General features: G+C 40.8%; 1 protein-coding gene across 1 annotated transcript in view; it reads right to left on the minus strand.

The window, feature by feature from the left end:
- Positions 1–4668: 4668 nt before the first annotated feature.
- CHMP3 (charged multivesicular body protein 3) overlaps positions 4669–22861 on the minus strand; it is a 44722-nt gene continuing 26529 nt past the window's right edge. Inside the window, exons 4-6 of the mRNA XM_010862228.1 lie at positions 12951–13072; positions 9362–9476; positions 4669–7951 (exon numbers count right to left, since the gene is read on the minus strand). Of these exons, the coding sequence (XP_010860530.1) occupies positions 7806–7951; positions 9362–9476; positions 12951–13072 (383 nt within the window). The 3' untranslated portion in view covers positions 4669–7805. The remainder of the gene's footprint in view (positions 7952–9361; positions 9477–12950; positions 13073–22861) is intronic.

Here is a 22861-nt window from a genome sequence, read left to right on the forward strand (position 1 = left end):
CTTGCCTAATTGCTCTGGCTAGAACTTCTAGTTCCATGTTGAATAAAAATAGCAAAAGGAAGTGTCCTTGTCTTTTTTGTGACCTTTTTCTTTTTTGGTTGTTTCTATATCTTGATTATTGTAAATAATGCTGCAGTGAACTTGGGCGTGCATATATTGTTGCATTAGTGTTTCCCTTTTCTTCAGATAAATACCCAGAAATATAAGCACTGGATCAAGTAGTAGTTCTTTTAATTTTTTGATTTTCATTTTCACTTATTGGTGAGTTTTCTAGTTTCCCTCTGTTACTGATTTCTAGTTTCATCTTTTGTTGTCAGAAAAGATATTTAGTATAATTTCAGTTTAAATTTAGTATAATTTAAAATTTCTTGAGACTTGTTTTGTGGCCTTACATATGGGTTTTTCCTGGAGAATATTCCATTTGAGAACAATGTGTATTCTGCTGTTTTGGGGTATAGTATTCTGTATATATCAAATTGGTACATAGTGTTTTCAGTTCTTCTGTTTCCTTATTGATTTTATCCTTGGATGTTCTGTTCATTATTGAAAGTTCTACTATTGCAGAATTGTCTATTGCTCTCTTCATTTCTGGCAATCTTTGCTTCATGTATCTTGGGGCTCTATTATTAGGTGCACATGTAATTGTTATATCCTCTTGACAGATTGACCTTTTTGTCAATATTTAAGGTTCTCCTTTGTATCTTGTAATCTTTTTAAACTTAAAATCTATTTTATCTGATAAACATGAAAGTGAAAGTTGCTCAGTCATGTCCAACTCTTTGCAACTCCATGGACTATACAGTCCATGGACTTCTCCAGGCCAGAATACTGGAGTAGATAGCCTTTCCTTTCTCCCGAGGATCTTCCCAACCCAGGTCTCCCATATTGCAAGCAGATTCTTTACCAGCTGAGCCACAAGGGAAGCCCATCTGATAAACATAGACATCCTACTTCTTTTTCAATTACTATTCCTATGCGATATCTTTTCCCATCTTTTTACTTTCAATATTTTGTATCTTTGTACAGTACCTAAAATGAATCAGCATATAGATGGATTATGTTATTTGTTCTTCCAATCTCTTGCCTTTTAATTGGGGTTTCAGTTCAGTTCAGTTCAGTTCAGTCAGTCGTGTCCGACTCTTTGCGACCCCATGAATCGCAGCACTCCAGGCCTCCCTGTCCATCACCAACTCCCGGAGTTCACTCAGACTCATGTCCATAGAGTCGATGATGCCATCCCGCCATCTTATCCTCTGTTGTCCCCTTCTCCTCCTGCCCCCAATCCCTCCCAGCATCAAGGTCTTTTCCAATGAGTCAACTCTTCGCATCAGGTGGCCAAAGTATTGGAGTTTCAGCTTCAGCATCAGTCCTTCCAATGAACACCCAGGACTGATCTCCTTTTAATCCATTTATATTACTAATAAGGAAGGACTTAGCTGTTTACCTGTTTGTTTTTGTATATATTTTTTGTTTAGTTTTTCCATTATTGCCTTTTTTCACATTTAGTTTAAATTTTCTTTCCTTTTCTTTTAATCTCAGTAGTTACCTTAGTGATTATAATTAACATCTTAAAGTTACAATGACCAAGTTTGAATAATATCAATTTTGTTTCAATAGTATACAAAATCTCTACTCTTTTACATCTCAGTCACTCCCTCTTTATATTGTTTTGACACAGATTTTATACATTGTGTGTCCCTTAACATGAATGTATATTTGTATGCATCTGCTTTTAACCTTTATAAGAAAAAAGAGGAGTTACAAACCCAAAAGTACAGTACTGGCTTTTACCAATGTAGTTTCCTTTACTGGTGTTATTTTTTTGCTTATGGCTTTAAGTTACTATCTAGTGTCTTCATTACAGCCAGAAAGACTTTCTTTAGCATTTCATGTAGGGCAGTTCTACTAGTAATGAACCCCTTTAGCTTTTTATGTTTTAAAGCAGGGCATATCTTATTTCCTCCTTCATTCTTAAAGTTTGCTTTTTATGATACTCTTCATTGACAATTTTTGCTTTCCGTTTGTTAAATATGTCACTCCACTGTTTCTGGCTTCCCTGGTATCCAATGAGAAAGTGGCTGTTAATCTTATTGAAGATCTCTAGTATGTGAGGAGTTGCTTCTCTTCTGCTGCTTTTACGATTCTGTCTGTATTGTTCAACAACTGGACTATAATGTTTTAGTGTGGATCCCTTTGATTTTTGTCTTACTTGGAATTTGTTGAGCTATTTGCATGTACAGATTAATTCAGATATGGGAGGTTTTAAGTCATCATTTCTTCAAATATTCTTTTTGCTCCTCTCTCTCTTATCCTTCTGGTTCTCCTATAACGCACATGTTGGTGAGTTGATGGTCTCCCACAAATCCCTTGAGCTGTGTGCACTTCATTTTTCTTTCTGCTTCTCAGACTGGATTATTTCAGTTTTTTTATATTCAAGTTTACTTTTCTTCTGCTTCCTCAAATATGCTGAACCCCTTTAGTGTATTTTTTCATGTTATTGTGCTTTTCAGCTCCAGAATTTCTATGTGGTTCCTTTTTATAATTTCTCTATTGATATTCTCATTTTGTTCATATATTATTTTCCTGGTTTTCTTTACTGCTTGAGCATACCTGAGACAGTTGGTTTAAAGTCTTTGTCTAGTGTGATGTCTGGGCTTCCTCGGGGATGGTTTGTGTAAATTTTTTTTTTCCTTTGAATGAGCCATACTTCCAAATTTCTTTGTATGCATTATAATTTTATTGTTCAAAACTGGACATTTAAATATTCCTGAATAATACTGAAAATCAGAATCTTTCACTTCCCCAGGATTTTCTGTTCTGAGTTTCTGAAGGCTTAGCTGTGTTCAGCCAGTATTTTAACAGAGATCTCCTTGAATGCCAGAAACTTAAAAAACAAACAAAAATACCTGTTCGGGTCTTCTATGGATTGGCTGTGTGCTTCGATACTCTTTACCACTTAGCCAGACCATTTATGGTTCTAACTCAACCTTCACTTTCTGAATGCACCAAGCCTAGACCTAGGGGTCTTTTCAGGTCTTTTCTGAGCATAATTCCTATCCTGGCTTTCTAAATTCCCCAGTATACCCAGTTGTTGTTGAATGCACTAATATAAAAAAAAAAAACAACCAACAACAAAAAACGTCTCCCTGGCTTTTCCTCCCAGGTTCTGAGCAGTCTCTTGTACGTTTCAGCTGAAAAATTTTGCCCCAGGTGACTGCACATTAAAATCAAAACAAAAAAAAAACCCATAACATTTTTTCAAACAATACTTGATGCTCTTCCACCCTGGATAAATTCCAAGATAGGCAAACCAGGGATCGGCACCTTGTGTTATTCCTTCAGGATGGCCCTTAGATGGGCCAAACACAGTAATTTGTGAATAAGGTGCCTCTTCTCTTTTCCTGGAACTAGGGGCCAGGGTCTCACATTTGAAAACGTGGGCTGCTGTCTTCAAGATGCTGCCAAACTGTGACAGAGTTTTGCCAAGGGCAAATAAAAATGCCACAAAGCTGTCTGTTTTTTCTTTTTCCTTAATATTTTGTTGGTTGTTGTAAACCTTCGTTTTCGAGTTCTGACAGTTTCTGGGACTTTTTCAATGTTTCTTTGGAAGGATATGGGTTTGAAACTGTCTACTCCTCCATTTTGCTGACATAATTCTGTACATATATTACATAAATATAATTATTTGTAAATGAGAACTCCCATAGCTTAAGAAAAGGTATTTCCCTACTGTGGTTTAGACTTGAATTTCTGAAATGGCTCAGTGGCCAAGCAGTGTTCATTCTGGCATCTCAAAAGAAAAGTGCTTGGTTAAATAAATTTGGTAAAAGCACATGAAAGGCCAAGAAAAGTTAAAGCCTGCTTTATATTTATTTCAACCAAGCATTTCCCAAGTTTATTTTCACTTAAGAACCTTTCTTACTGGTAATACAGAATAGCTTTTGAAGGGCATTTGTCACCAGGGTAGGACAAGAAAAATGGTCCAATTTTTTAAAGCTTTGATTTTTCACAGTTGCTTCCATAAATACAGTTATGGGGCTGGATTTTGGGGAGAGGTGCAGAGGCAGACAAGACTAGTACTCTTTTGGAACAAATAGAAGTCATGACCCCTTCTCTCCAGGAGTTCTAAGACATACCTGTAAATATATCAGACAAGAAAGAGGGCCTAAGGCCATGTGAGCTGTACAACTGGCAAGGGCGCTCAGGAAGTCGTCTCTGGCAGACAATATAGGGAGAATGGGCAGGGACAGAGAAAGTCAAGTTATAATCTGCCTCGAGTGAACTGCTGGGTGATCACCACAAGCTGGACAGTGATTTTTAAAGAGTAAGCTGTGTTTGAGAAGAAAACAAAACAAATGAATTGGTGGTGTAGAATGCTATTCTGAGTACCCTTGAAATTTTTTTTGGGGGGGGGGCACTAAGTAGAATCATCTGTGTTTAGGGTGGGGCAAGTAGGAGCTGGTGCTGGAACTAAGTCAAGGGCTTGAGGTTTAGAGGAAAACTTTCATTGCAGGTGTTGACTTTGACGGGCCAGAAGAATATCTGATACCCAACAGAGTACTGGGGGAAAATGGGATGTGTGGCCTAATAATGAGCCAACAGTGCTTTCTCCTTAGCCTGAAAATAGGAATGGAGTAAAACCCTCAAACAATTAAAACAAACCAACCCTATATTTAGATCATTTTATTTGAATCGCTGAAAGAGTGGTTGTCATTATTCTATCCATCCATGCACCTGGATAAACTCTGATTATCCACATAAGAACAAAAGTGCTCAAGAGATTATGAGCATTCCTTAGTTCCAAAATCACTCCGTGAATATATTAGCCAGATAAATGCAGTCATAAAACTATCCTGCCAATGTGTTGGTTCCTCTCGACTTCACTTGTAGATTCAAAGCAATCCTAATCAAAATCCCAGCAAGTTATTTTGTGCATATTGACACATGAATTCTAAAGTTTGTTTAGAGAGGCAAGAGACCCAGAACAGACAATACAATGCTGAAGAACAAAGTTGGAGGACTGATGCTACCTGACCTCATGACTTACTTATAAAGCTACAGTAATCAAGACAGTGTGGTACTGGCAAAATAATAGGCAAATGTATCAATGGAACAGAACAGAGAGCCCTGAAATAGGCCCCCATAAATGCAGTCAATGGATCTCTGATGAAGTAGTGAGGGTAGTACACTGCAGCAAAGACCATCTTTTCAATAAACAGGGCTGGAATAACTGGACATGCAAAGAAATAAATCTAGACACAGACCTTACATGCTTTACAAGAATTAATCACAGATCATAGTGCATGCATGCTCAGTCATTCAGTCATGTCCAACTCTTTGCGACCCCATGTACTATAGCCCACCAGGCTCCTTTGTCCATGGGATTATCCCAGCAAGCATACTGCAGTGGGTTGCCATTTCCTCCTTTGGGAGATCTGCCCAACCCAGGGATCAAACCTGTGTCTCCTGCATTGGCAGGCAGATTCTTCACCAATGAGCCACCTGGGAACCCCAAATGTAAAATACAAAACTATAAGACTACTAATAAAATAACACAGAAAATCTAAGTGACCTTGGGTATGGCAGTGACTTTTAAGATCCAACATCAAAGGCACTATCATGAAATAACCGGTAAGATGGACTTCATTAATATTAAAAACTGCTCTGTGAGAAAAGCATGAAGAGAATTAGAAAACAAGCCACAGACTGGGAGAAAACATTTGCAAAGGATATTTCTGATAAAGGACTATTATCCATAGTATACAAAGAACTCTTAAACCTCAGCAATAAGAAAATGAACAACCCAATTAAAAATGGACAAAAGTTCTAAACAAATATCTCACCAAAGAATATATACATATGGCAAAAAAGTGTATAAAAAGATGTTCAACATCATATATCTTCAGGGAAATGCAAATTAAAACAAGATTCTGTTTCACACTTACTAGGACAGTCAAAATGCAAAACACAACATCAAATGCTGGTGAGGACGTGGAGCAGTAGGAACTCTCATCACTGCTGGTGGGAATGCAAAACAATACCGCCACTTTGGAACTGTCAGCTTTTTACAGAACCAGACATACTCTTACCATATGATCCAGCAATTGTGCTCCTTGTTATTCACCTAAATGAGTGAAATGTATGTCTACACAAAGACCTGCACACAGACATGTATGGCTTTATTCACAGCTGCTAAAACTTTGGAGCGACCAAAATGTCCTTCCACAGGTGAATGTATAGTGTAGTACCTGTGAGCAATGAAATATAATTCAGCACTAAAAAGGACCTATCAAGCCATGAAAAAGACATGGAGGAAACTTACATGCATATTACTAAATGTAAGAAGGCAATCTTAAAGGGCTACATACTGTAGGATTCCAGGAATACACATACTTCTGGGATGTGTATATATACACATATAAGTGGGAGACTACATGTGTCAGGGCAAGAGGTATTTATGGGAACTCTCTTTTCTGCTCAATTTTGCTCTGAATCTAAAACTTCTTTCAAAAGAAGTTTACTTAAAAACTGAACTGCATCCTGAAGATGAGATCAAGAGTAAGAGGACAGTGCCTTGGATTGGAGAGTCCCATTTCGCAGGATGAGAGGAAAAGGTCCTCACTGCAGCACGTCCAATACATTCGCATTTCTCCACACAACCTACGGAAACCGACCTGGGGGGACAGTGGCTGGGTTTTTTTCCTTACCTGTGTAGGGCACATCAGACATGGGCCAGAGGGATTTGGGTTGAACCCCAGTTCTGCCATTTTATGATTTAGAGTATGTCACTTCAGCAAGCTGAGGTATTTTCCTAATTTGTGAAGTCTGAATGATCACATATGTTCAACAGCTTTGTAAACTGTCAGGCCCACACAAATATAAGTCGCTACTGCTGAATGATTTAAAAACGTCACTTAGAAATGTGTGAATCGTTTACACTGCATGACTGCACCATGCCCTTCTCATTGGTCAGCTCCTGGCTTTGAGAAAGCACTGATATGTATGCTCATATCCCATACATCCAAGACAACCAGCTTAACACAGGAGAAGGCAATCAGAGGGTGAGAGAGGCCTAACCCCACTGCTGTCCATAATCTGCAGTGGGAAGGAAAAAGCTGCAGACACATATACCTGCCTCAGGTCAATGTAATATAGCCACCCAGCCCCCAAAACAAGGGGTCACAATTCCCAGGCATCCTTTTGCTTATACAAAGCTGACAAACACAGGAAGAGTAGCTGGCACAGCACCTTGTGGAGGCTGAGGAGCAGCGTCCACTGAGCAGAAGTGCCTTCCACTGAGCTTCCGAGTCCCACATGCCCTGCTGTAACACCTCTTTTCATGGCCGACACAGGACATAATTTGGGCTAAGAGACACCTTGCAAGTTCACTGCACCTGACAATCTATGATAAGACCAAGTGTTAAAGCAGAAATTTATTAAAATCCATTTATATAGTGTTTTGCAGACCAAAAAAAGAAAGTACAGAGTCCTCAACATTCAGGCAATCAATTCTATTCTCTGAAGTGCATTGTGAGAAGACAAGACTTCTTTGCCCTCATCCCCTAAAAAGATAACTTCTATTTATACTCCTGAAAATGATGCATTTATTACACCACCTCTCAAGAACTATCTCACTGAATCCCAAGCCTCTGCAGAGAGAGAAGAGAGAGTAGCAGAGAACCTTCTCCAGAACGCAGTGTCTCACCCAGAGGTGTAGTGCAAGAGACACAGAAATGGCAGAGGCTTCAAGGAGTGTGCGCCCGGTGACGGGGCCAGGAGGAAAGCCTGCGGCCGGCTAGGGTGCCCTAGCTGCGGAGTGTGGCCAGACGGGACTGCATGGCCTCAAGGGCCTCTTCCTCCTCCTCCTCATCTTCTGATGCAGCCATCGCTCCTAAAGGTTCAGGCTCCGGGAGGGCGTCCGTCACCTTACTAGGTGCTTTGCCTAAGGCCCCTGTAAAGAAACAGTACACAGGTCAACACAACATCAGCTTAAGCAGCGGTCCCTCATTTTCTCTGTCCTTCATACCTGGTTCATTTTGACAAGAACAGAATAGGAGCAACAAAACAGCTGTTTTGGTGGGGCTACTATGACAAATGTGCACAAACACCAACTTCTAATATCAAAGTCACAGTAACTAAAGATTTTAAGAATTTTGATTCTGAACCTCTTGATCTAAATCCCTAAACACTAGTGCATACTTAATTTTCAAGATTCATGAAGATGTTAAATATTCTCTCTCAGTAAAACTAAATTGTTTCTAAATCATTACAAAACATTTTCTTGTAGCCTTCATTCCCCCAATAGTTGAAAACAAATAAAAATTAAATCTAGTGAGTTTTGTTATTAAACATAAAACTCAGAAAGTCTAGAAGTGAAAATACAGTTTAAAAGCTTATGAACCATCCCTCATAGATAACTCTTATTTTTATTTATCCCCCTGCTAGACTTTTTCAATAGATGTGTTTTTTTAAACAATAGTGTATTTCAGTAACAGTGCTCTCTTCGCATATTATGAACATCTTTCCATGTCAATAAATACATCTCTGTGTAACAACTATGACATATTCCATTACCGTAGATGTAACACAATGGGCTTAACCAATATTCTATTATTAGGCACTTAGCTTGTTTCAAACTTTTCAATATTATCAATAATACTACAGACATCCTTGAACTAAATCTTAAATTACTAGAATAAGTTCCCAGAAGCCAATCTGTGAGTTAAAGAGCTTTGCTAATGCCAAACTGCTTTCAAGAAAGTCTATACTAGTTTAAGCGCCTGACAGCAGAATACAGGACCAAAAACTTCTTTATCTTTGTATTTTATAAAATATGGTTATAGATATTATACTTGTTTTTCAAGTAATAACTTGCATAATCTAAAGTAAGAAATGTAGGGGCTTCCCAGGTGGCTCAGTAAAGAAATCTGGTAAAGAATCTGACTGCCAATCAAGGAGACACAGGTCTAGGAGGATCCCACATGCTGCAGAGCAACTAAGCCTGTGCACCACAACTACTGAGCCTGTGCTCTAGGGCCCAGAAGCCACAACCACCGAGCTCTTGTGCCACTACTACAGCCTGTGTGCCCTAGAGCCCATGCTCCACAAGAGAAGCCACCACAATGAGAAGCCCACACACCACAACTAGAGAGGCCCCGTGCTTGCCGCAACTAGAGAAAAGCCTGTGGGCATCAACAAAAACCAAGAACAGCTAAATATAAAATAAATGAAAATTTTAAAAATAAAGTAAGAAATGTGGAAGGGAGTTAGAATCTGAAGAAAAAGCTACTAGTTAATCTTGTGAATGCAGGAAGGATGGCCATAAAAGGAGAGGAGAAAGAGGGAGGATCTTGGGTCATACCTGCGGTGATTTCAAACAGAATTCTGTCAATTTCCATTTCTGCTGCTTCTTCCATTTCTTCTTGATCGTCCATGCTTTCAAAAGTGTCCTCTAACATCTCTTCTATGATCCCAGCCTAAATATAGAATAAACCATGTCACTTCCCACAACTGTTAAATCCATTCCTCACAGATGTCCCTGAGGGCCCAGCGCAACAACTGAGATCTGGTGTCTGTGAGTCCAGTCCACCCTTCCCAGGTCTAAGCCACAGGAAACACCACATGCCATCTGCCCTCTCTGGAGGAAGCAAAAAGCCAAAGGGAAACTGCTCTCCAAATTTAGTACTAAGGTTGGAAGGGGGCCTCTATCAGCAGAGTTTCACAGAGTAACTCGGACGATAATGCAGCATGTGGGGAACAACCTGCTGAGACAAGAGGGTGCTGTCTCAGGAAGCATTTGCCCTGATGTCGCAAATCTATGAGTGCAGGAGTTGAGACACAGTATCAAAGTAGGCTGGAGTCACAGAAGACACTATGATAACAAATACCAAGAGCAGGGTGGGGCTCCATAGAACCCAGAAAAGGCCTGTACTTCAGCAGGTCCAAGTGATAGCTGCTGGCCCGGAGTCAGCCTGACGGGTCTGGTAAGGATCAGTCAATTCACCAAAACCTGAGAGAACTGATAAGTCAACATTTCTGGACCCAACAAGGCAGTGCCCACACTCCCTACAGTGAGCCCCACGCCCAGCAGCCTGACGCCAGCCAATTAACCTACTTCATTCCCAAGAGCACAGCCCCACTACAGACACAAGAAAACTGCTCTCTAACACCGGACAACGGTCCCCCTCGCTGAGCAATGTCACGCGAGCATGAGATCACGTGCGGCAGCTCCAGCCCTTGCTCCACCACACTCAGGCAGGGCATGACCCTCACCAACCATGCTGACGGCATCAGATTTAAAGCAAGCCCTCTGTCCTGCTGTCAGACCACTCAGGTGATTCTTAATGTATGAATCTAGCTAGTTCTGTATTCTGCCCATGCTCAGACCCTTTTCCTCCCATGCTCAGACCCTTTTCCTCCCAACCAAAATGAACCAACAAATTCACATTCAAGGTTACAAGTGGAGCCCTCTGGCCTAGGAGAATGGATCTTACTGCTGGATCAATACATACTAACTCGGTTAAAAGAGCCCAGGGGAACCTGACTCTTAACAGCCTTCCACATCCTGGAGGAGTAAGTGGCCATTCATTTACTCGTCCATCCAGCTAGCAACCATTCATTCACCAAATGTCTGCTTTGTGCCACAGATAGCCCTGGGTCTGGGGACTCATGGAATGAGTAAGACTGTGTCTTTGCCCTTGATGTGCTGGGACCCCAGCAGAGGCTTCCGTTTGCACCTGGAGAGGCATCCTTGTATGAATTCAGGAAATATTATCTACTACATACATGCCTTCCTCCAAAGCTATATTATTTTCAGTGCTTAGAAACTTTTGTGGAAGAGATTCCAGATTCTATAATCAAGACCCCACCCTCAGATCTCAGTGGCTTATGGGTCAGTGAGCAGGCATGAAGTCACTCGAAGAATGACCGTGTTACCCAGCTCTAGATAGACAGACATCACAATGTGAGGTGAGACACCCACGTATCACTCTCAGAGGATACATCCCACTAACCTGGTTCCATCCTGATCACTGCTCAGGGATTTCTCCTTCCAAAGACCTGGGTTCTGGGCTTTTGATGCTGCCTTTCTTTTCTATCAACTTTCTTCTCCTGTTCCCCTCTCCTGGGCCCAGGAGCCCTGTTTACAACCCAAGTTCATACATCAAATCCCCTGGGAGGAAGGAAGGCAGCTTCTCTGCACAGCCACACATGAGGATTCTCAGGCTACATGCTCACAGCTGTGAGGCAGCACTGGTGGGGCCCGCCTAGCACCAAGTCCTCTGGTGCAGCTCAGGCCTTTGTGCTCCAACCCCAGACCTGTCCTCTCCTACCAAGGCCACTCAGGCAAGTCACCTGGCAACTTGAAGACTCAGTTTCCTACTCCTGTGTAAAATAGGGGAAAAAAAATACCAACATCTCAAGGTGACCGGGAGAACTCTCCAGGAGAGTGTGTGTGCTGCACCACAGGCAGCTGGGGGCTCAGTAACAGCACCCTCCTAAGCCCTGTCCCCCACCCAAAGGCCACTGGTGCAGGTCCCTGCCAGGCCCTGGTCCTGGGGCAGCAGCAGTTTACTGCTTTCTATTTGGTTCTCAGTTCCTTTATCTGGGCTTCCCTGGTGGCTCAGATGGTAAAGAATCCACCTGTAATGCAGGAGACCTAGGTTTGATCCCTGGGTTGGGAAGATCCCCTGGAGAAGGAATGGCAACCCACTTCAGTATTCTTGCCTGGAGAACCCCATGGACAGGGGAGCCTGGTGGGCTAAGTCCACGGGGTCACAAAGAGTCTAACACAACTGAGAAACTTTCACTTTCTGGTCTAAGACAGGGGTTAGCCAGCTACAGGCCAAACCCAATCCACTGCCGACTTTTAGAAATAATGTTTTATGAGAACACAGTCATGCTCATTTGTTTACATATTATCTACAGCTACTTTTAAACTACAAAGTAGAGTTGAGTAGTTACAACAGAGACCTATGGCCCAGGAAATAAAAAATACATTTACTATCCAGCCCTTTACAAAAAAACTTTGCCAACCCCTGGTCTTGAACCACCTGTTTCACTAACACTCCTCTGGTACAAACAGAGGAACCTGGGTTTTCTTCTGTTTCCTTGTTCACCTCAGAGCCCATAATCCCGAGCTCCCCAAACTCTATAGACAGTTGCTTCCTGGGTCACCCACCTCCCCTGGAGATCTAGACATACCATTGCATCTTCTAAGGCAAAATGGCAATCTGACCCAGCCTCTGCCATGCTCGGCTCAGACAATTTCAGTGTTAACAGCCTCTGTCCTCCAGAGGACTGGATAAAGACGATGTGGTACATAAATACAATGGAATATTACTCAGCCATTAAAAAGAATGAAATAAGGCCATTTGCAGTAACATGGATGGACCTAGAGAGTATCATATTGAGTGAAGTCAGTCAGAGAGAGAAGGAGAAATATCATATGACATCCCTTATGTGTGGAATCTAAAAAGAAATGACCCAAATGAACTTACTCACAAAACAGAGAGAGACTAACAGACTGAGAAAAGGAACTCATGGTTGTTGGGGGGAATGTCATGTACACACTGCTTATTTAAAATGGATAACAAACAAAAACCTATTGTATAGCACATGGAACTCTGCTCAATGTTATGTGCCAGCGTGGATGGGAGGCGGGTGTGGCATAGAATGGATATATGTATAAGAATGGCTGAGTCCCTTCACTTCACCTGAAACTATCACAACATTGTTAATTGGCCAATACATATATATACCAATACAATTTTTGTTTTGTTTTGTATTTTGTCCTGGTGTTTAAAAAAAAAACCCACAGCTTCTATCCTCAAAATCATTTCTGCCGGGCCACAACACAATGACCTGTCTGCTCCCGTGCACACTGGCCCAGGCTCTGCCGCTGGCTGACTCCTAGTGCTCTGGAAGAGGACACAGGGTCAGCCCCAGGTCACCTTCATCATCTCTTTGGACAGCTCCCGCATGGTGGCCTGGATTTCCGGGATCTTCACAAGACTCTGCATGGCCTTCATCACTTCTGTGCTCTTCTGCAGGGAACCAGCCACTCGCAAAACCGCTGAAAGGCAAAGATGACAGGATTGCTCAACACAATGCAGCACAGGATGGAATAAAGACAGACAGGCAAATCACAGGCTGCTCTAATAAAGGTCAGCGGGAGTGGGCGGGCTCCCAGGGCTATTCATGTGCTTGTGGACTGCATGACTGTGCTGGCTGACCGAAGCAGACTTTGCTAAACTGGGTGCTACTCTGGCTCCAATAGGTACAAATTCTTCAGGCACACCAAGACTCACACCTGAAGGCCGGAGTCTGACCCTGAGGGAACGAAGCTAGCTAGGAACAACTGTGACATCAGGACAAGTCACACACAGAAGAATGTCTCTAGGCCTTGCCAGGGCCAGACTGGAAAAGGCTTTAGGCAACGCAAGCAACGCTTCCCACACACCAGTTGATGGACTGCAGCTGCTCTGGAAGGGACCTGCCACTGGTCAACAGGAAAATAAGAGAAAATGTGTGTCAGTGTAAGGTGGTGACAGTTAGAAAACATTCTCTGTAGTCCAAGACCATACACATACTATATATTCTTCTTTTCAATATTTATTTATTTGACTGTGTGGAGTCTTAGTTGAGGCACACAAGATCTTTTGTGCAGCATGCAGGCTTAGTTGCCCTGAGGCGTGTGGGATCTCAGTTCACCAACCAGGGATCAAAACTACATCCCCTGCACTGGAAGGTGGATTCTTAACCCCTGGACCTTCAGGGAAATCCCTATATTCTTTAAAAGAAATCATGGTAGTAACAAATTATGTTACACAAGGAAAAAAAGCACGTGTCAGAAAAAAATTATTTTTTAAGTAAACACAGTTATCCCCACAACAGAATGAGAAAACAAGCCAAAAGCTGGAAGAAAAGATTTTCATCAGCCATTTATGATGAAAAAGATTGTGGTCTAACATATAGAAAGAACTCTTAAAGCTTTTAAAGTGTCATATTTACCATCAATGATAAATATCATCTATGTCATATTTATTATCTAAGTATCTATATTTATCATCAATAAGGAAATGAACAACCCAATTAAAAATAGGCAGGATACCTAAACAAGCAACTCAGAGAAGACATACAGATGGCAAAAAAAGTGCACATAAAAAGACGTTCAACATCCTACGTCATTAGGGAAATGCAAATTGAAACAACAACGAGGTACCAGTACACACCTATTAGACTGGACAAAACCCAAAACACTGATATCAAATGCTGGTGAGGATGTGGAGCAATAGGAACTCTCAATCATTGCTGGTGGGAATGCAAAATGGTACAGCCACTTCAGAAGACAGTTTGTCAGCTCCTTACAAAACTAAATACACTCTTAACATATGATCCGACAATAGCCCTCCTTGGTACTTATTCAAAGAAGTTAAAAACTTATGTCCACACAAAAACTTGCATGTGAATGTTTACAAGAACTTTATTCATAATTGCCAAAACTCAGAATCAACCAAGATGTGCCTTGCAAGTGAACAATAATGGATAACAGAGTGTGGGACATCAACACAGTGACTATTAATCAACATTAAAAATGAGCTTTCTTGAAAAAACATGGAGGAAACCTTTTATGTATATTACTAAGTGAAGGAAGTCAATCTAGGAATTCCCTGGTGGTCCAGTGGTTAGAAATTCACCTGCCAATGCAGGGGACATGGGTTCAATCTCTAGTCTGGGAAGATTTCATATGCCATGGAGCAACTAATAAGCCCATGCACTACAACTACTGAACCCATGTGGCCTAGAGCCTGTACTCCACAACCAGAGAAGCCACTGCAACGAGAAGTCTGTGCACTACAGTGAGAGAGTACCCCCACTAGCGGCAATGAGAGAAAGCCCATGCGCAGCAATGGAGACCTAGCACAGCCGAAGATTAAATAAATATTTTTTTAAAAAAGAAAATCTAAAAGGCTACATACAGTATGATTCCAAGTATATATATAACATTCTCAAAAAAGGGAAAATTATGGAGACAGTAAAAAGATCAGTGATTGCCAGGAGTTAAAGATGGGAGGGATGAAAGGCAGAGCACAGAAAATTTTCAGCCGTATACATTTCACAGTAAAATAAGAATCTCCAAAAATAAAAAGGTTAGTATTCTACAGAAAACATAGAGCTAGCATGATAAAAGCTAGCTGACATTTAAACTGAGAAAGGTCACAGTCACACAGAGGGGCTTGTGAAGCACATGAGCACTTCATGCTTAGAGTGCTCTGTGCTTTGGATGATGGCTATTCTGACTGGTGCGAGGTGATACCTCAATGTAGTTTTGATTTGTATTTCTCTAATAATGAGCCATGCTGAGCATCTTTCCCTGTGTTTATCAGCCATCTGTATGTCTTCTTTGGAGAAATGTCTGTTTAGATCTTTTGCCCACTTTTTGATTGGGTTGTTTTTCTGGTATTGAGCTGCATGAGCTGCTTGTATATTTTGGAGATTAATACTTTTCACTTGCTATTACTTTCTCCTATTCTGAGGGCTGTCTTTTCACCTTGTTTATAGTTTCCTTTGCTGTGCAAAAGCTTTTAAGTTTAATTAGGTCCTACCTGTTTATTTTTGTTTTTATTTCTATTACTCTAGGAGGTTGGTCACAGAGGATCTTGCTGTGATTTATGTCAAGAAGTGTACTGCCTATGATTTCCTCTAAGAGCTTTATAGTTTTTGGCCTTACATTTAAGTCTTTAGTGCATTTTGAGTTTATTTTTGTGTATGGTGTTAGGAGATGTTCTAGTTTCATTCCTTTACATGCAGCTGTCCAGTTTTCCCAGCACCAACATACTAAAGAGGCTGTCTTTTCTCTGCTGTATATTCTTGCCTCCTTTGTCAAAGACAAGGTGCCCATGAAGTGAAGTCGCTCAGTCATGTCTGACTCTTAGCGACCCCATGGACTGCTGCCCACCAGGCTCCTCTGTCCATGGGATTTTCCAGGCAGCTTCTAGTAATTTAATATAAAATAAGTATAGTATTTAATATAAAATAAGTCATGGGAATGTAATGTACAGCACAGGGAATTATAGTCAGTAATAATGCAATAACTTTGTAGGATAAGTTATTAGATTTACTGAGGTGATCAAGTTATAAAGTATATAAATGTCAAATCACTATTCTGTACATCTGAAACTAGTATAACAGTGTATGTTGATTACACTTCAATAAAAAAGAAAAAAAGCCAGTCCTAAGAGGTTACTTACATATGGGCTGATTCCATTTATATAACATTTTTGAAATAGTAAAATTATAAAATTAATGTGGCAGCCAGGAGGGGAGGGGAGTTTGGGGGAGAATGGATATATGTATATGTATGGCTAAGCCCCTTAGCTGTTCACCTGAAACTATTTTTTGTTAACCTGCTATACGCCAATACAAAATAAAAAGTTAGAAAAAAAAAACAGACTAATGATTGCCAGATATAAAGAGGGGGTGGGGATGGGAGGGAAGTGGGTGTGGTTACAGATGTGCAGCATGAGATATCCCTGTAAAGATGGAAACTGGAAGAATTCTAAAGCTTGACTGTATCACTGCCGACCTCCTGGGTATAATACTTACTTTAACTCTGCAAAATGTTACCACTGGGGGAAAATGGGTAAGGGGTATACACAGAATCTCTCTGTATTATTTCTTACAACTCCATGTATGTGAATCTACAATTCTCTCAAAAAGCTTAATTTTAAAAAACCCTAAGAAAAGAGTATATAAAAACAAAGCAACATTATGTTACCATGCCTGCTAGAGATACAAATGAAACACACACACAAATACAAGTTCTGCTATAAATTATAACAATAACCAAATATGGAAACAAAGCAGCTAAATATAGATTTAGCTTCATAATCATAGATACAAAGACCAATGGGAATATTCTGAGTCTGATTTCAATAATTAAAGCAACAAAATTACAAAGTTGTTTCCACTTATCATAGGTTCTTGTGGCAATTATAGCTAAATTTAAATAAATCAGAAAAAAATATTAAAAATGGCATCAATAGCGAAATGCAATTCCCTGAGAGCAAGGGCCCAGGGGAGCAACACATTCACAAAAGCCATCTTAAACATGGCCATTATAAGCAGAATGAATAGTTATAAGAAAATATGGAGTCTTACAATAAAGTTTCACAAAGTTAAGTTAAAGTCACAAAGTGTCCAACTCTTTCTGACCATACAATCCATGGAATTCTCCAGGCCAGAATACTAGAGTAGGTAGCCTTTCCCTTCTCCAGGGTATCTTTGCAACCCAGGGATCGAACCCAGGTCTCCCACAATGCAGGATTCTTTACCAGCTGAGTCACCAGGGAAGCCCACTACAGGGATAGATAAGGCTTAAGAGTCCAGAGGGCTGATTACCTCCAGCCACTCTCACCTAATGCCAACCATGGGCGCTCACACTACACCTACAGCTGAGTAAAGTAAGTATTCGTATGAATAATGACAAAAATCAACTATAAAACAAATGGAGACAATCAATTCACGAAGGAGATGTTTTTTACCCTTTAAAATTTTTCTGTTTATATTGTATTTTGTTTGTGCAAAGGAAAAATATTTCATATGAAAATGATGAAGCACTACAGAATTTGAATTTATAAAGTTTTGTCCCCATTAAACTCTTAACTCCCCATTCCCCTCTCCCTCCACCTCTTGGCAACCACCATCCCACTTTCTCTATGATTCTGACTATTCTCCATACCTCACAGAAGTGGAATCTCATAGCATCTGGCCTTTGGTGACAAGCATACTGCACTTAGCATAACGTTAGCCTTCAAGGTACCCAAAGTTGTAATGTGTCAGAACTTCCTCCTTCTTTTTTATATTTTAAATATTTGGCTGCACCCTGCAGCATGTGAGATATTAGTTTCCTGAACAGGAATTGAACCATCGCCCCCTGCATTGGAAGGCAGAGTATTAACTACTGGACCACCAGTGAAAGTGAAAGTTCCTCCGTTGTGTCTGACTCTTTGTGACCCCATGGGCTATACATATATATAGTCCATGGAATTCTCCAGGCCAGAATACTGGAGTGGATAGCCTTTCCCTTCTCCAGGGGGTCTTCCCAACCCAGAGATCGAACCCAGGGAAGTCCCCAAAACCTCCTTCCTTTTTAAGGCTGAACAATAGTCCACTGAACTATATACACCATGTTTTGTTTATCCACTCATCCTTCAGTGGACAACTGAATTGTCTTTACCTTTTGCCTGTTATGAATAATGCTGCTATAAACATGGATGTAAAAACATCTGTTTGGAGTCCCTGCTTTCAATTCTTACTTATCCAGAAGTGGAATTTCTGGACCATATGATAATTTTGTTTCCCGCCCCACCTTCTTAGCTTCTCTTAACTTTCTCTCCCAACCAAAACATACTCATCATCTGTCTTGTTCTGCAAGAAGCTGCTGTCAGAAAGTAACACTTGGAAAACATCTAATCATGACAATGTATTAATAGCTGACAGGACTTAATACACCACCCCTCCCAGGGACATCTGCATTTGAAAAGAGAAACATCTTAAGGAGAAGAAATGACTTCATCAAATGGTGACTTTTCAAACAATAACAGGCTCAGGGTGGGATGGGGACATGGGAACTCATGTCACAGTATTTCTAGTTTTCTCTTTTCTCACTCCCAAAATGTAGACGTCCCTCTCCCTCTCTATTCTGGGTTCTATTATCAGTTACCTTCTCTGTTGTATTTAATTTGCCAACAGACAACATCCAACTATAAACCCCCTCAACAACCCTCCCTGGGGATTCCTCCGGCCAGGCACTGTGCTGAGGTGCTGGGGAAGCAGGGCGACCTGCACGGAGCCAGTCTGACAGCCCCAAGTAGAGTCTTCTGTCTCTCTTAGGCCTGCTTCTCCCTCCTTCTGGGTTTCCAGAGTCTTTAAATGCCCTGTGCTCTTTCTGGGTTCAGGGTTTGGAGCACCTTAGGCTTATTTCTACCTTCACCACGTTCACTTACTTGGCATCCAGAGCAGTTCTCCAATGTCCTCTCTCCCACTCATCCTACCAGACTAACCCAGCTGGGCCCTGACCATCCCCTCTCAGGTCCCCCGGCCTCCTGCCTGGCTGCACCTGCAGTTGTGCTCACAGTACTCGATGAGGCTCTCTCCTGTTTAGGAGATGAAGTCACCACCCTCAGCTGAGCGCTCCAAACTCTGACTGCAGATTACCTTTCCAGCCTCACCTCCCACTCCCCTGTCAAGCACTCGTGTCACACTGAATCAAGGGCTTTGCTGAGCACAGTCTGAACTACTTCCCCTGTGCCTCCGGGCCCCCACTCCTCTACCCGGACGCCTCTAGTTCTCCCTCAGAGCTCTGCTTCTGCACCCCCACTGCAGCTGATCTGCAGGGCCTCCACACTGGAATCTGAAAAGCCCTGCTCTTCTTACAGCTGTCCCAACTGTCTTCTTCACCTCCCTGCTCATCCTTTTCAGCCATCCTTCTCCCTTGCGCCCAGGTACCCCAATCTCCCAGAACTACTTCCTTCAGGGTTCAAATACATAGTTCTTTTGGCCCTAGGGCCTTCACACAGGTCACTGACACTCTGGTTGGAATAAGTCCCCCCTTAATTACTCATCCTTCAGATATCATCAGAGACTGAAAGGAGCCACCCTTGAGTGCATTTCCCTTTTATAGTCTCCTAGTGCTCATTACAATGTGCATTTATAAATACCCATTTACTTATTAAGTTTATTATTTTATTAGGTATGCTTCTTTTTATTAAATTTATGTATTTTTGCTTTTTACTCCAAAACTAGAGGCCAATGACTGTCTTTACAGTTCATTATTTTATGTCTGGTGCCCCCAAATATATCTGGCATATAATAGTGGCTAAAAGAAATGGATTTATTACATGAATTATAATTTTTCTCTTTGTAGCTTAAGCTACCTACCTGAGAAGACTGCAGAAGCTTCTTATGAAACTCATACTTAATCCAACCTCTCCACTCTCTTCCCTCCCTCTCTCGTAAAAAGAGGAAAGAGATAAGGAAGAAAAGGGTGGTGGGAAGAAGGCGCTCTGAGAAACAATGCAAGGAACATAAAAAAAATTTTTTTAAGCTATTAAGGAGGTAGAGAAGGAATGGACTAGGAGTTAGGGTTAGTAGATGCAAACTATTACATACAGAATAGATGGAAAACAAGGTCCTACTACCATATGGCACAGGGAGCGATATTCAACGTCCTGGGTAAACCATAATAAAAAAGAATGCATATTTTAAGACTATCAATAAGAAATATTATATTCAGGAAATAAGAATAAAATGATATTTTTCAAATAAAGATCAGAGAACTCTTTTCCAAAAATTAAAATTAAGATAGATAAATTCAAGAAAAGAAATAAAAAATAGAGAAAATTTAGGAAGTGTGTTCAGAAGGCAGAACACAAAGACAAAATTGATGATGGTAACAAAAATTATATTTAGAGCCCACACATATAGCAATTACCAAGGGCCAGGCACTGAATTAAGCCTCACAACTACCCTATAAGGAAGGTACTATTATTATTTCCAAAGTGAAAACAGGAAAGATTAAAAAAAAAAATTATAAAGGATCAGCCCAGGAAATCTAGCATTTGACTAAAATCTTTTCCTATCAGAAAGAAACAGAAAATACAGTGGAAATGAAATGATCACATTAACATACCCAAGACTTGAAAGACCAAGGAACACAAAGGATGGAACTCTTTGTCTTTTAGAAACCCGTGTGGAAACGTGTGCAGAAGAAACTACATGAAGTCTTGGATTCTCAGGGGGGAACATAGGGCGAAGTCGGGGATATGGATGAAGTAAGGCTAGCCAAGATGCTTGGATGGGCATATTAGTTTTGACATACCCATTAAGAATGAGTGGAGATGCCAGCTATACCCTACAAGTCAGGCCTGAAGATAAAAATCTGGAAATCAATGGCATTTAAAGGCACGAGGTTAGATGAGCTCACCTACATGGAGAAAGGAAAGATGGAAAAGAGGAGAGGAGCTAGAAAAGAGTATTTTAACATAAGTATCAAATAGCAAATATTTTACTTTGCAGGTGTGATAAAGCCACAAAGACTATATATTTGAAACAACAATATATGTTGTTATGGGTGTATATTTAAAGAATAACAATAACCCTGTATACGAGACAGCAAAAGAGACACTGATGTATAGAACAGTCTTTTGGACTCTGTGGAAGAGGGAGAGGGTGGGATGATTTGGGAGAATGGCATTGAAACATATATAATATCCTATATGAAACGAGTTGCCAGTCCAGGTTTGATGCACGATACTGGATGCTTGGGGCTGGTGCACTGGGATGACCCAGAGGGATGGTAAGGGGAGGGAGGAGGGAGGAGGGTTCAGGATGGGGAACACGTGTATACCTGTGGCGGATTCATGTTGATATATGGCAAAACCAATACAATACTGTAAAGTTAAAAAAAAAAAAAAAGAATAATAGGCTCTTAACTACGCTGTTTGTGTGTTATGTTCACTATTGGAAGTACATGCTACAAGACATTTTTTTCATGTAGATTAGTGAATATTTGTGAGCTGTAATTCCTTGAAAAGATATTTTGGATTCAGTATATAGGAAGAAAAGGTGAACAGAAGAGCATGATCAAGCCCACTAGTTCCCAGAGACATGTTATAACATTTCTCAAAAATTAAAAAGTCTAAAAAAAAAAAAAATTAAAAAGTCTGACAAGGACTGATGAAAAGGTTCAAAAAAAGAACCCTCATCCGCTGCTGGTGGGAACACAAATTAGCCTCTTTGGAGAGCAATTTTGCAGTTCTAGTAAAATTTAAACCCAGCTATTTTTAATGCAGCAATTCCACTTCTGATGATATAACTGTCCTAAAGAAACACATGTGCAAAAGTGAAGACATTCATAGCAGCACTGTTAGTAATAGTAAAAACTGAGAAAAGCTTAAGTGTCCATCAATAGGGAAAAGAAAAATAAAATGTGATACATTCAAAGGATGCAATACGACCTAGGACTTAAAAATATGTATTTATCATCTCAAAACATACTCATCATTAAGTTGGTATGGTAAATATCATACCAAAATATATTATTATATGGGTATATTTCAACCTTACAATGATAAATGGCAAACAATGCAGAATGAAACACAAAATATAATACCATTTTTATATATTTTAATAGTTATGATAATGGTTACCTCTGGGGAGACTGAAAGAGAAAGGAATGGGGTTGGAAAGATATATCAGAGAAGCTTCAAGTTTAGTAATACTGCTTTCTAATATAAAAACTGAAGCAAATATAATAAAATGTCAAATTTTATTGGTTCTGGGTGTTAGGTACATGTGAAAGTCACTCAGTCTATCCGACCTTTGCGGCCCCATGGATATACAGTCCATGGAATTCTCCAGGCCAGAATACTGGAGTGAATAGCTGTTCCCTTCTCCACAGGATCTTCCCAACCCAGGGATCGAACCCAGGTCTCCTACATTGCAAGTGGATTCTTTACCAGCTGAGCCACCAGGGAAGCCCAAGAATACTGGAGTGCGTGGCCTATCCCTTCTCCAGTGGATCTGCCTGACCCAGGAATCGAAGCAGGGTCTCCTGCATTGCAAGTGGATTCTTTACCAGCTGAGCTACAAGGGAAGCCCTTGTTAGGTACATAAGCATCCAATATATTATCTTTGCAACTGAGGAGAAGAGTCTATGTATGCTATGCTATGCTATGCTAAGTCACTTCAGTCGTGTCCGACTCTGTGTGACCCCATAGACGGTAGCCTACCAGGCTCCCCCATCCCTGGGATTCTCCAGGCAAGAACACTGGAGTGGGTTGCCATTTCCTTCTCCAAC

Source organism: Bison bison, unplaced genomic scaffold (assembly GCF_000754665.1).
Source record: "Bison bison bison isolate TAMUID 2011002044 unplaced genomic scaffold, Bison_UMD1.0 scf7180017864480, whole genome shotgun sequence".
Taxonomy (NCBI): Eukaryota; Metazoa; Chordata; class Mammalia; order Artiodactyla; family Bovidae; genus Bison; species Bison bison.